This window comes from Paramormyrops kingsleyae, chromosome 16, assembly GCF_048594095.1.
Source record: "Paramormyrops kingsleyae isolate MSU_618 chromosome 16, PKINGS_0.4, whole genome shotgun sequence".
NCBI classification, from domain to species: Eukaryota; Metazoa; Chordata; class Actinopteri; order Osteoglossiformes; family Mormyridae; genus Paramormyrops; species Paramormyrops kingsleyae.
In genome coordinates this window covers 29,179,396-29,194,943 of record NC_132812.1, presented here as the reverse complement: position 1 = coordinate 29,194,943, position 15,548 = coordinate 29,179,396, and the positions used below count along the sequence as shown (strand labels likewise).

The 15,548-nt window shown below is 43.2% G+C and overlaps 1 protein-coding gene across 1 annotated transcript; it reads left to right on the top strand.

The window, feature by feature from the left end:
* The first annotated feature begins 12,170 nt into the window (after positions 1-12,170).
* LOC111852776 (G-protein coupled receptor 183-like) lies at positions 12,171-14,744 on the top strand. The gene is made up of 2 exons (XM_023829020.2): positions 12,171-12,573; positions 13,408-14,744. Exon 2 carries the CDS (start codon positions 13,424-13,426, stop codon positions 14,489-14,491), a length of 1,068 nt encoding a protein of 355 aa, XP_023684788.2. The 5' UTR covers positions 12,171-12,573; positions 13,408-13,423; the 3' UTR covers positions 14,492-14,744.
* The last annotated feature ends 804 nt before the right edge of the window (positions 14,745-15,548 follow it).

The window sequence follows — 15,548 nt, the reverse complement described above, 5'->3', positions numbered from 1 at the left end:
TCTTTTTTTTGTCACGTGTTTTCATAGAACGCATTACATGCATTATGGCCAATTTAGAGACACTATTTAACATGCATTTATGTCTTTGGATTGTGAGGGGAAACAATACAACCAAAGGAGATATCACGCAAACACCACAAGCAGAGCAGAAGCAGTCCACAATCCTGGAGGTGTATAACTTCAGCACCCAGACTTATTAAATAAAATAATAACAAGCCTAAAAATAAGAAGTCCAAAAAATAATAATAAACAAATTATTCTGAAAATGCAGCCGGCAGATGAACTGTACCTGACAGGGGTGTCAGAAGCATTCTGAATGTGGGGGGGACACACTGGCATAAAACTAATATTTTATGTTAAATGTGGGGGGTCCAAACGAATAATTATGAAATGTGAGGGGGACACGTCCCCCTCAGAATTAATGGCAGCGACGCCCATGGTACCTGATAATAAATGTATAGTAATTTTAACCACTATAGCGACCACTAGGCTGCCCTGAGCATTAGACTAACTGTAAAAGTCCGATTTCCGTGGAACGAGTGGAAGACCTCTTACAATGGGAGGTCTGGAATGAGTGAACTTCGAAACTCTTGTTGAATTTAATCAGTTGACTAGTTGAACTACTACTGAACTCAGTGAGTCAAACCAGAAATACTTAAACAACACATTAAACTGTAGAACACATTGAGTCAAAGTAAAACCAGTATCACTATGACACAGTTTCAAGCAGACACAAGTCAATACATACATTCAGATACTGATTTTAAATTCTGCGTCCTAACACCTCTTGGGTCATTGTTTGCTTGTTCTTCTTGTGTTTCTGGTGAGTTTACTGCAGATGTACACCATGTCACTCAGTGTTCCTAAATTTCACTTAGTGTCTGACAGCGTGTGGAAGTGTGTGTGTGCCCTGTGACGGACTGGCAATTCTTCCAGGGTGTCCCCTGCCTTGGGCCCCTATGTTTGCTGAGACGGGGTGCAGGGTCACTGTTACCTTATACTGCGTAAGCAATTATAGCAAATGGTTGGGTAGCCTCATTATTATACAATTTAATAAAATGTGTGCACCTTGTCTGGTTTTATTCCTGGCCGACCGCTCACCCCCGGTCACTCTCTCTTCCCGCGTCTCCCATGGCTTCGGAGCCCAAGACTGAGAGCCCTAAAGACTCAGACCACCCGCCACCTCCTCCGCTTCTCTCCTCAGGTCATCATCCATCTAAGCGAGGACCCTTCTCACATCCCTCTGCTTTGAACTGCTGCACATTCTTTTTTTTTTTTAAACCCACATTGTAATGCACACAACTACTGTCCATCCCATGCTGTAATCCATCTGAATAAGAACCTTTCCCAATTCCACCACTGCAGTCAGCACTCATACGTACAGTCAGGGACGGATTATGGGTTGTGTGGGCCCCTGGGCAAAACGTTCGCGAGGGCCCCCCCCCACCAGCACCACCACCACAACCACCACAATTCAAGGGCCCTTGGCAGCCAAACGCCCTCCCTCCATGTTTCCATCAGAGGCCCTATAGGGTCAGGGGCCCTTGTAGGCAGAGGATCAAAGAATGTAGACCCTCTAAAATAGACAAACGAAAATACATTGTTGATAAGCGTTGCAAATTGTTTTGGGCTAGGGGCCCCACGGGCCCCCTGCACCCCAAGGGCCCCTGGGCAGCGGCCCCGCTGGCCCGGTCCATAATCCGTCCCTGCGTACAGTTGCACTTTAACTTGTTACACTGTTATGTTGCACATCCTTTTTTTCTGCAGTTTGCCCTGTATATTCTATTTATGTCTTTATTTATCTTTTGTATATATAAAATAAAAGACCAATCTAAATAATCAACCACATTCTCTTGTCACTAAAAAGCACTTCGTTCTGAAGTTCTGTGTCAGTAAATATTCTGACTGATATCAATCAATCAGGAGGTCTATCTGTCACATACACAGTTGTACACATGTAACACTGGCTACTCCGAGTAGCTGGGCATAATAAGAGAATAAGAACATCGACAAAGAGAGTAAGATATAAAAGATAAAGATAACAATATAAAATACATAATCGATATATAAGTGACATGGTCACAGTGATTGTGCTGTTTGATATAAGCACAATGTGCAAGAGACCTGAGAAATGTACAGACAATTATAAACAGTATAAAATGAGTGTAACAGTGCTCGTGGGACTATGGGCATGCGTACAGTGTGATGTCAGTGTTACAGTGATATCATATGTTTCAGGACAATTGGCTATAATGGGTCATAATTTTTAGGGTGCATTTCATGCATGACTTCTGGTTAGGAAAGTGAGCAGAACCATGTGACAGCAGCTGGGCAGGAAGTTGTATCTTTATTTAGGGAAATTGGGGTCCTTTCAGGGGGGGGGGGTGTGATAGCAATGGGACTGACAACACACCCAGGAAATGCAAAAAGAATCTGCACTTTGAGCAGGAACTGAAATGGAAACCAGTTGGACAGGGTGGGGACAGGAAATGCTACGGCGTGTCCGGCTTCGCTGGGTGGACCAGTGGGCCCTGTGGGTTGTGGTTCCCTGCAGGCTACTAGGGCTGGGAACTGATCAACAACCAGAACATTTATATACATCTCAGCACATCCATTCTGATCACCTGATTCTTCCTGCTGCCAGTGCAGTTCCATATGGGTATTTTCAAAAGGAACAACTACTCAAATGCAGTTAATATACCTAAATGTTTGAAAAAGGGTCTTTTTATTTGGTGCTGCATGTATATAAAGATGATTTTAAGTCAGTTAACAGCTGTTCTGTCTTTTTTGGGAGAATGTGCATGCATCTGTGGCCTTCTAAGATAAGATATACGTTATTGATCCCAGGGAAGAATTCTTGTGGATTCAGCAATGAGGTACATAAAGTGCACTGATACTAACATATAATACCAAACAAAGTGCGAAGACAGTAGACATAGTGCAAAGAAGTATTCACAATACAAAAGAAATTAAAAATACACCGTGCACAAACAGAAAATTGTACAAATGAAATACTGTGTAGGAAAAAATAAAAATGAATTAATGGATGGCTCATGTATGATTAGAAAACTGAACTCTGGACTTTTACTATATTAGTACCTTAGTATATCAGTAGTAGCTAGTAAAAAATTACTACATTCTGACCTTATATTCATGGTTAACCCCTAATTACAGTTCGTCTTTGAAAGCTTTTCATTACCACCTATGGAATGACTCAGAACGTGGTGCTGTCATCTTATGGCTTCTGGAACTTCCATGGCCTCCCTCCCTGCGTGGGTCTCTTCCTGTAATGCAAAATAATGCAGCATATCGGTGCTTAAAATAAGTCCAAGACGTTATGTACTTTGACTTATTTATTATGTACTTTTGACTTATTTTCTCTACATGATGGTTTTTTGCAAACACATATTATTATTTTGGAAACTGTGTGTCAGTGATCCCTATGGCAGAAACTACAAGCTACAGTAAGAACACACACACAAAAAAAACAAATAACTTCACAGAAAACTATGAGTGCTTTCTAATCTAACCGCTCAGAGGAATGTCAGCTGTTGTCGTACTGGGAGGGAACCCAGAGGGAATAAATATTATCAACTGAAACTAATAAGAAATTAAAAAATGGACTAAAAATAAATAAATAGCCAAGGACCATCTACTGGGTGTGATAATAAAAGTAAGACCATGGCTGAATTCAGTTTGCACTGTTACATTGTGCGTTTGTGGTTTACACTCAAAAACCCACAGCAGCCATTAGTGAGAAAAACAGATCCTGTTTATAGATATCAGCTAAGACAACACACCATCTGTAAATATTTAAATATGATATGTCATCGATGTTCAACATAATCTCTTAATTAAAATATTAATAAAATATTAATTTTGATTCACTTTTTTGTGTAGCGGCTTTCATAACAGAGGCGCCCCAAGGTACTTGACGAGAATGTGCGGCAGCCCATTGTTACATCATTTATACAAAATGGTGCATGAAACAAGGAAAAAGGGAAGAGGGATAGAAAGAACAAAGGAGGAGAAGTACCAAAAACTCCCTAAGAGGGAGAAAAAAATCACTGGAGGTCTAAGGTTAACTGACCCCCCCCCCCCCCTTTATGGGCCTACTAGCATTATACAATACAAAAAACGTCTGTCTGCTTTAACAAAAGCCGTGTGTAAACTGTGGTAAAAGCCAGAGTCTATCAGTGAGCTAGTTCTCCAAAAAGGTTTCTGGAAACCGACAGATCATAGCCCATCCCGACATCACAGATTGCAAGCTGTCATATTTTTGTAGGTGTGAACCAGCACTCATCACAGCATTCTGACTGTCTCAGAATTCAGCATTCTGACTGTCACAGTGTGTTATGTTTTAAGGTGTGTGTAAGCAAGACTAAAGTTATAGGTTTTCAGTTGGGATTTAAAAAGTGAGACTAATTCAACATTCCAAATATGACCTGACTGTCTGTTCCATAATATATGGGCTCTTTAGCAGAAGGCTTTACCACCCGCTGTTACTTTATTTATATGTGGGAAGACGAGGAGATTTGCATTCTGTGATCTGAGTGTAGAATGCGGCTTGTAAATATGCATCAGTTTTATTTGGTAGCCATATGCTCTACCTTGAGTGCCTTATACACTCACCTAAAGGATTATTAGGAACACCATACTAATACGGTGTTTGACCCCTTTTTGCCTTCAGAACTGCCTTAATTCTACGTGGCATTGATTCAACAAGGTGCTGAAAGCATTCTTTAGAAATGTTGGCCCATGTTGATAGGATAGCATCTTGCAGTTGATGGAGATTTGTGGGATGCACATCCAGGGCACGAAGCTCCCGTTCCACCACATCCCAAAGATGCTCTATTGGGTTGAGATCTGGTGACTGTGGGGGCCATTTTAGTACAGTCAACTCATTGTCATGTTCAAGAAACCAATTTGAAATGATTCGAGCTTTGTGACATGGTGTATTATCCTGCTGGAAGTAGCCATCACAGGGCTCCAGACAGAACAAAAAAATTTGGGAGCCATTGGCTCCTAAACCCAAAATATTTAGGAGCCAAATGCTTTTTTTGGGAGCAATAATCTCTACCGCATGCCAAATGTGAAATAAACAACTAATATTTACTTGTATTTCTTTGGTCTACCTCACACTGCCTTTCCTTTCTCCTATCTGGGCTATTTCACTTGCCGACTAGTGTCCTCTGCAAGGTCTTATAAAAAATAATAAATGACACATAAATTTGAACAGTGCAAATGTTTACTAATAAGCAATACTCTGACATTCTTGTGTTTCTTACTCTTACCATGCTTTTTCATAGTTTCCTTTTTAAAATGGCTCGTACCACAAATGAATTCTGTTTTACCAGCAATTTCTTGTCCGGCTTGTGCACAAAAGCTGCAATACGTCTTTCCCTTGTCATACCGTAACCAAACGAACTCCAGTAACCAAGCCGCTTTAAACTGTCTTCCAGGCGTCGGAGCTGCGGGCGCAGAAGACTTTGCTAACGGGACGGAGTTGTCATTCTTTAATAACTGTACATTTCCGGACGCCGGTGGCTGTACCTCAGATAACCCACTGACTGAATTATCTTCGGTTCGTTCAGAAGTAGACAAGGCAGGATTTGGACTAGTGGGCATTGAGAAAAAGTCAGAAATTTTTCGTTTGGCCATTTCGCGTGTTACATGGAAACTTAGAACATTTGGCGTGTTACGTGGAAAGTTAGGACGGAATTAGAGGAGTAGTCGTGGCCCGATTCTCTTCTATTTCGGATCCCTTATCGCAGCAGTTAGCGAGATGACATTTGAAGCAGAGTGGGCGTGTCAGATGGTGCCTCCCTTAGGTTTGGTTTTAATCACGTGATAGTGTTATAGGAAAAGTAGACGCGGGCTGAGAGTGTCCGCACAAAATTAAAAGCCGTTTCTGTTGCTTTAATTTTAAAACTTTTCTTAGATTGAGAGGGAGAGTCGCCACCGGCGACTAGAATGAAAAAACTAGTCGCAAAATAGAACATCAAGTCGCATTGGCGACCATTTTAGTCGCCATCTGGAGCCCTGCATCAGAGGATGGGTACATGGTGGTCATAAAGGGATGGACATGGTCAGAAACAATGCTCAGGTAGGCCGTGGCATTTTAACGATGCCCAATTGGCACTAAGGGGCCTAAAGTGTGCCAAGAAAACATCCCCCACACCATTACACCTCCACCACCAGCCTGCACAGTGGTAACAAGGCATGATGGATCCATGTTCTCATTCTGTTTACGCCAAATTCTGACTCTACCATTTGAATGTCTCAACAGAAATCGAGACTCATCAGACCAGGCAACATTTTTCCAGTCTTCAACTGTCCAATTTTGGTGAGCTCATGCAAATTGTAGCCTCTTTTTCCTATTTGTAGTGGAGATGAGTGGTACCCGGTGGGGTCTTCTGCTGTTGTAGCCCATCCGCCTCAAGGTTGTGCGTGTTGTGGCTTCACAAATGCTTTGCTGCATACCTCGGTTGTAACGAGTGGTTATTTCAGTCAAAGTTGCTCTTCTATCAGCTTGAATCAGTCGGCCCATTCTCCTCTGACCTCCAGCATCAACAAGGCATTTTCGCCCACAGGACTGCCGCATACTGGATGTTTTTCCCTTTGCACACCATTCTTTGTAAACCCTAGAAATGGTTGTGCGTGAAAATCCCAGTAACTGAGCAGATTGTGAAATACTCAGACCGGCCCGTCTGGCACCTGTTATGGAAATTTGGAGGTAGGAAGGAACAGATGAGTCCAATGGTTTAGCTTGGTTTCATTTATTGAGATATCTTTCTATGCGAGCTCGGGGAGACTCTCCACAGATAGTTCTGAGAAGTTCTCCAAATAGCAGACGCAGCTGCTTTCATTTTATATTGACAGATAAATGACCCTTCTCTGCAACCACAACCGGAAGACCCTTGTCTGCTTTTGCACATTCTATGCTTAGGACAAGCTTTTCGTATAGCACAAGCATCTTATATTTACCATATATAGAATAAAAATTCATCTCTTGTCTAGCTTAACATGGGTAAGGTCTAAAACCCCCTCCCCAGTCTCTTGCATCTGTTTCTTCAAGCATAATAACCTTATTTTGCAGCCTAACTTCCTTAGTAACCATCGGACATCATGCTTGGTGGTAATTTTCCACTACACACCAACAACCATGCCACGCTCAAAATTGCTTAAATCACCTTTCTTTCCCATTCTGACATTCAGTTTGGAGTTCAGGAGATTGTCTTGACCAGGACCACACCCCTAAATGCATTGAAGCAACTGCCATGTGATTGGTTGATTAGATAATTGCATTAATGAGAAATTGAACAGGTGTTCCTAATAATTCTTTAGGTGAGTGTATGTAAGTAGTTGATTCCTGAATCTACCAATGGGTGGTGAGTGGCTCAGTTCAGAATCTACTAGTGAGTGGTTCAGTGAGCTAAGGGCCTGTGATTCTGTGATTAGAAGATGGCAGAACAATCACATGTCTGTGGGCCCCTGAGCAAGTCCCTTAACCCACAGCTCCAGGGGCACCGCATGTTGGCTGACCCTGTGCTGCTACCCCCCCCCCCCCCCAAGCTACGGAGAGCAAGATGGTGTAAGCAAAGAGCGGAATTTTAATGTACCCGAACTAGTGCAAATGGCAAATAAAGGATGATGATGGTTATTATTACTATTATTATTATTATTAGTCGTAGTAGTAGTATTAGCCAGTGCAGGGAACTAAGAGGGGGTATGGGGTTAAGCCAGTGCGAGGAACTAAGAAGGGTTATGGGGTTAAACCAGGCAGGGAACTAAGAGGGGTTATGGGGTTAAACCAGTGCGAGGAACTAAGAGGGGTTATGGGGTTAAGGCAGTGTGGGGAACTAAGAGGGGTTATGGGGTTAAACCAGTGTGGGGAACTAAGAGGGGTTATGGGGTTAAGCCAGTGTGGGGAACTAAGAGGGGTTATGGGGTTAAACCAGGCAGGGAACTAAGAGGGGTTATGGGGTTAAACCAGGCAGAGAACTAAGAGGGGTTATGGGGTTAAGCCAGTGCGAGGAACTAAGAGGGGTTATGGGGTTAAGCCAGTGTGGGGAACTAAGAGGGGTTATGGGGTTAAACCAGTGTGGGGAACTAAGAGGGGGTATGGGGTTAAGGCAGTGTGGGGAACTAAGAGGGGTTATGGGGTTAAGGCAGTGCGGGGAACTAAGAGGGGTTATGGGGTTAAACCAGTGTGGGGAACTAAGAGGGGTTATGGGGTTAAGCCAGTGCGAGGAACTAAGAGGGGTTATGGGGTTAAGCCAGTGTGGGGAACTAAGAGGGGTTATGGGGTTAAACCAGTGTGGGGAACTAAGAGGGGTTATGGGGTTAAGCCAGTGCGGGGAACTAAGAGGGGTTATGGGGTTAAACCAGGCAGGGAACTAAGAGGGGTTATGGGGTTAAACCAGGCAGGGAACTAAGAGGGGTTATGGGGTTAAACCAGTGCGAGGAACTAAGAGGGGTTATGGGGTTAAGGCAGTGTGGGGAACTAAGAGGGGTTATGGGGTTAAACCAGTGTGGGGAACTAAGAGGGGTTATGGGGTTAAGCCAGTGCGGGGAACTAAGAGGGGTTATGGGGTTAAACCAGGCAGGGAACTAAGAGGGGTTATGGGGTTAAACCAGGCAGAGAACTAAGAGGGGTTATGGGGTTAAGCCAGTGCGAGGAACTAAGAGGGGTTATGGGGTTAAGCCAGTGTGGGGAACTAAGAGGGGTTATGGGGTTAAACCAGTGTGGGGAACTAAGAGGGGGTATGGGGTTAAGGCAGTGTGGGGAACTAAGAGGGGTTATGGGGTTAAGGCAGTGCGGGGAACTAAGAGGGGTTATGGGGTTAAACCAGTGTGGGGAACTAAGAGGGGTTATGAGGTTAAGCCAGTGCGAGGAACTAAGAGGGGTTATGGGGTTAAGCCAGTGTGGGGAACTAAGAGGGGTTATGGGGTTAAACCAGTGTGGGGAACTAAGAGGGGTTATGGGGTTAAGCCAGTGCGGGGAACTAAGAGGGGTTATGGGGTTAAACCAGGCAGGGAACTAAGAGGGGTTATGGGGTTAAACCAGGCAGGGAACTAAGAGGGGTTATGGGTTAAGCCAGGCAGGGAACTAAGAGGGGTTATGGGGTTAAGCCAGTGCGAGGAACTAAGAGGGGTTATGGGGTTAAGCCAGTGCGGGGAACTAAGAGGGGTTATGGGGTTAAACCAGGCAGGGAACTAAGAGGGGTTATGGGGTTAAGCCAGTGCGAGGAACTAAGAGGGGTTATGGGGTTAAGCCAGTGTGGGGAACTAAGAGGGGTTATGGGGTTAAACCAGTGTGGGGAACTAAGAGGGGTTATGGGGTTAAGCCAGTGCGGGGAACTAAGAGGGGTTATGGGGTTAAACCAGGCAGGGAACTAAGAGGGGTTATGGGGTTAAGCCAGTGCGAGGAACTAAGAGGGGTTATGGGGTTAAGCCAGTGTGGGGAACTAAGAGGGGTTATGGGGTTAAACCAGTGTGGGGAACTAAGAGGGGTTATGGGGTTAAGCCAGTGTGGGGAACTAAGAGGGGTTATGGGGTTAAACCAGGCAGGGAACTAAGAGGGGTTATGGGGTTAAGCCAGTGTGGGGAACTAAGAGGGGTTATGGGGTTAAACCAGGCAGGGAACTAAGAGGGGTTATGGGGTTAAACCAGTGTGGGGAACTTAGAGGGGTTATGGGGTTAAACCAGTGTGGGGAACTAAGAGGGGTTATGGGGTTAAACCAGTGTGGGGAACTAAGAGGGGTTATGGGGTTAAACCAGGCAGGGAACTAAGAGGGGTTATGGGGTTAAGCCAGTGTGGGGAACTAAGAGGGGTTATGGGGTTAAACCAGGCAGGGAACTAAGAGGGGTTATGGGGTTAAGCCAGTGCGGGGAACTAAGAGGGGGTATGGGGTTAAGCCCGTGTGGGGAACTAAGAGGGGTTATGGGGTTAAACCAGGCAGGGAACTAAGAGGGGTTATGGGGTTAAGCCAGTGCGGGGAACTAAGAGGGGTTATGGGGTTAAGCCAGTGCAGGGAACGAAGAGGGGTTATGGGGTTAAACCAGGCAGGGAACTAAGAGGGGTTATGGGGTTAAGCCAGTGTGGGGAACTAAGAGGGGTTATGGGGTTAAGCCAGTGCGGGGAACTAAGAGGGGTTATGGGGTTAAGCCAGTGCGGGGAACTAAGAGGGGTTATGGGGTTAAGCCAGTGCGGGGAACTAAGAGGGGTTATGGGGTTATGTGTTCATACTTCCTGATCCAAGTGACAATTCGAGTTGCTGTTGTTTGAAAATGCTTTAATGCTCTCATTACAGTAGTATAACCCATTGTCTACAAAAACGTATTCTTTTTTCAGCATTACGGATAGTATGAAAATGTTGTAGTTTGGCAATGTTCTGTAACTGTAGCAGGGACAGATTACGGACCGGGCCAGCGGGTTGCCCAAAACAATTTGCAACGCTTATCAACAATGTATTTTCGTTTGTCTATTTTAGAGGGCCTACATTCTTTGATCCTCTGCTTTCTTTGATCCTCTGCCCCTGACCCTATAGGGCCTCTGATGGAAACATGGAGGGAGGGCGTTTGGCTGCCAAGGGCCCTTGAATTGTGGTGGTTGTGGTGGTGGTGGTGCCGGTTGGTGGTGGTGCTGGTGGTGGTTGGGGGGGGGGGGGCCCTCGCGAACGTTTTGCCCAGGGGCCCACACAACCCATAATCCGTCCCTGAACTGTAGGAAGCATTTTTGTGCAGTGGCTCACTGAGCGGCAGTGCTGTCTCATACCTTCATGGTTGGGCGGTTTGATTCTCATTTGCACTCAGTCTGTGGTGTTTGCACATTCTCCCCGTGTCATTTGAATATCCTCATGCAGTCAGAGTAATTGCCACTCTAAATTGCCTGTGAGTGTGTGTGTGTGTGTGTGTGTGTATCCATACCACTCTAATACTATATAGGACTCATCAACAGCCCGAATTCTTCATGACTTGAACTCCACAGGGTGCTCTAAGCAGTCATTTAGAGATTGTGGTCCATGTTGACATGATTGTATTACCTAACTGATGTATATTTCTCGGTTGCACATTCATATTGCAAATCTGAAATTCCACTGCATCGCAGTGGTTATCCTGAGGACAGGGTTGAGAAACACTGATCTACTGGATTAAAATTTGGTTCACAGTACTCACTGTCATGCTCATGGAACCAGTTTGAGATGCCTTATGCTATGTGACATGGTAGATTATCCTGCTCGAAGGGGCTGTTCAATTGTGACCATATTGTGTCCATCAATAGTCAGGATGTGGCATTTATATGACGCTCATTGATGCTCATTGGGTATTAGGGGGCTCAATTCAACTGTGCATGTTGAGTGAGACTGTGACCTCAGCTATCTGTTTACAGCTGGCAGGACTCAGGATTGTGATCAGTGTAGACAGGATTTGGTTTTCTACTGTTGTAGCCTATCCACCTGAAGGATTGATATGGCTTTTGCTCACTACTGGTGTATATAGTGCTTATTTGAGTCACTGTCATATGACCTCTCTCATCAAAAAACTGTTTCCGCCCCCAGAACAGCAGCTCACTCGATGATTTTTTGTTTGTTTGTTTGTTTGTTTGATTTTCACACTAATCTACGTAAACTCTTAGGACTGCTTGTGTGAAAATTCCAGTTGCATCATTAGATATTTCTGAATAATATTGATAGCACCAAACAATGAAGAAACCCTTTGGAGCAGTATGTTAATGACCACTACATACACGTATCAACCAATCATCAATAATACTGTTTTCTTTGTAAATATTTAAAGCTTAGGAATAAACCTGTCTTGTTAGTGATTGTTCCTAGTACTTACATGCAACTCCCAGCATAGCACAAAGTAACACACCATTATATAATAATAATAATAATAATAATAATAATAATAATAATAATAATAATAATAATGGCAACCTCATTTTTCATATATGTGTTTATATTAACCTTCATCCTACTGACCACTGACTGTGTCCCTGGGGAATAATTTACTGTAAAAAACGATCATAATAGCAAAATAATAATACTAGTGAAACTTGTGTTTTCTCAAAGCATTATTATGGGCTCATTTGACTGTGGTCCCGCGGGACCCCAAAATATTTCTATTTTTAAAAAGCAGTAATCAAAGCAGAAATAGGAAATTATGATGTGACATCATTTGGAACAAATTGATTGACAAATTCATAAAAAAAAAATGGAATGATAAAAATAGAGATATGACAAAAAAATGTACCGTGACATGGACTCCTGTCGGCGCGATGAGGGTTGACGATGACAACTTTACCACCTTCTCTTTCACTTCACTTTTACATGTTTTATACGCTCAACAGAACAGAACTACACATTTGGAAGAAATTACGTCATGGGAGGCAAAAAGAAAAGGTTATTTTGCAGAACAGGAAGTGATGAACTACTGCAGAAACTTTTGAAGACAGGAATCATAGTTTTCTTTTGTATTGAACACGCTGGCTGCAGTTGGTCGCTATTGCTCTACTCTATCAGGCATTACATATTTTGTAAATTCTTTGGGACAACCTTTTGTCATGTAAGTAGTAAATATTTGTCTATACAAAAGATATTTTATCTTTAGCAAAGATAATAATGAGTTTTATCTTTTTGTGGTGATTTTGTGGTCTAAGAGGCTGGGCTACTTGTTTCACATGCTGGACTATATTCATAGATGTAATCGAACCAAAATACCTAAAAATGTAAAATAAAAGAGTAAAAGAATAAACTCATAGTATGAGTTGCTTATGTCAGGACTCCAATGTTTATATTTTTTCATTGAAAAAATATTTTGAAGATCACAGGGCCAAATAAATTTAAAAGATATTTACCAAAACACACTGATGTAATTCTTAACTTGCACAGTAATAAACAAACAAAAACAACAGACTCATAGATTGCATCATAAACATACTGTTAATGTATTGCAAAACATATTTTAAATGTGTTCCCTTTGAATATGCATATGTATATACAGTAGGCATGTCCGTAACCTTAAATCTTTTTGCTGTATTTAGCTAATTTAATGGACTACATATTAGTGCCGCTGAAATTTTATTTATCTTGCGATGGTAGTATTATTTGGGTCTAAACCTTATGCTGTGGGTTTCAGCTTCTTGGTGAAAGGTTGCATGAAAGGAAATAAAGAGAAAAAAAGAGGTAGTTAAGACAGGAAAAAAAAGATTATGACTTTTATGTTATTCACACATCCCTTTCACACCTCTTTGACCACACCCTCGGTGATTAAGACTGATAAAACTGCCAAACTTTTGTCATTTATGCAACATAGGACAGATAAATTGAGTTTATTCATGCATAAATCTAAATCCATATGTAAACTTGGATAATGAGAAGATCTTATTCTTTTCTGCAGACTCGAGGTAGACTCAATGGCTGAGAGACAGGACATCAATGGAAGCACCAATGACTCATGCACCAATCTCTATGACCACCGGACCACGGCCCAGCTGCTCCTACCCTTATGCTACTCCATTGTCTTTTTTGTGGGCTTGTTTGGAAACACCTTGGCTCTGCATGTAATCCGCCCCAACTTAAAGAACCTGAACTCCACCACACTCTACTCTACCAACCTGGTAGTGTCTGACATAATCTTTGCACTTGTTCTACCACTTCGCATTCTCTACTATGCTATGGGCTTCCATTGGCCTTTGGGAGAAGGTCTCTGCAGGGCCACCAGCTTGATCTTCTACATCAATACCTATGCTGGGGTCAACTTCATGGCCTGCCTGAGTGTGGACCGGCTTGTTGCCATGGTACTTCCACTGCGCTACAGTTTTTTGCGCAGCGTCCGGACCGTCCGAAACATCTGCATTGCAGTCTGGCTCCTAGTGCTGTTACAGACCTTGCCCCTGCTGTCCATGCCAATGACCAATCAAGAGTCTGATGGCTACATCACTTGCATGGAATACCCCAACTTCGAGAAGGTGGACAATCTGCCCAGCCTGCTCATTGCGGCAGTAATCCTGGGTTACGGCATTCCGGTGGTGATCATCATGACGTGTTACATCGTGTTGAGCTGGAAGTTACATGTAAGTGCTAGAAATAATCAGGTTATGGAGAAGTCACGCCGGCACAAGAAGGCCATCGGGATCATCTGTGGTGTGACTCTGGTATTTGTGGTGTGCTTCAGCCCGTATCACATTGACATCCTCCAGTACATGACCCGGAAGCTGCTTTACAAACCCGACTGTACAGAGCTTCAGTCCTTCCAGGTGTCCCTCCACGTCACTGTGTGCCTCATGAATCTCAACAGCTGCCTGGACCCTTTTATCTATTTTTTCGCCTGCAGTGGCTACAAGAAAAGGATTATGAGGATAATTAAGAGGCCGGTGAGTTTGTCTTTCACCAGTGCTACTAAATCTTCCCCAGACATATGCTCGAGGGACCCTGCTGAAAGTACTAAAACACAGCTGAACACCTTAAGAAGGAACCCTTAGGAATTGCCATGCGACACATTTGATGGGACTGAACCCACTGTTACAGCATCCATAGATTCTCTAGGCCAGTAAATATTCTGCATAAAATGTCCTGGATAAGCAGCAAGCCTGTTGTGCTCCCTAAATGTGTCATGAAGAGAATGACCTGTATTAAAAAGGGCGAATATATATGTGTTCTGTCTGTGTTTACAATAACAACTGCATATAATACAACACATGTTCTTTTAAATAAATAATGCATGGAAATTTACAATGTGTCAGATGATCATTTAATTCATATTAATAATAAAATGATTATTTTAGCAAAAACTACAACCCTACAACCCTAAAATATGAATTTAATGCTTAATTCTATCTTCAAAGGCATGAGAGCAGTCTAGTTTATGGAAAAACTGCTTCCCTTTTGTTCATCAAGCAAATATTGTCAAGAGTTGTCATCCTTTAATAACTGTACATTTCCGGACGCCGGTGGCTGTACCTCCGATAACCCACTGACTGAATTATCTTCGGTTCGTTCAGAAGTAGACAAGGCAGGATTTGGACTAGTGGGCACTGAGAAAAAGTCAGAAATTTTTCGTTTGGCCATTTCGCGTGTTGCATGGAAACTTAGAACATTTGGCGTGTTACGTGGAAAGTTAGGCCGGAATTAGAGGAGTAGTCGTGGCCCGATTCTCTTCTATTTCGGATCCCTTATCGCAGCAGTTAGCGAGATGACATTTGAAGCAGAGTGGGCGTGTCAGATGATGCCTCCCTTAGGTTTGGTTTTAATCACGTGATAGTGTTATAGGAAAGGTAGACGCGGGCTGAGAGTGTCCGCACAAAATTAAAAGCCGTTTCTGTTGCTTTAATTTTAAAACTTTTCTTAGATTGAGAGGGAGAGTCGCCACCGGCGACTAGAATGAAAAAACTAGTCGCAAAATAGAACATCAAGTCGCATTGGCGACCATTTTAGTCGCCATCTGGAGCCCTGTGCATGCTGTTTATGAATGTTCTATAAAGGCATAATGAATGAATGCATATTTATTTATTTATTTGCGTGTTTGCAGCCTGTCACACT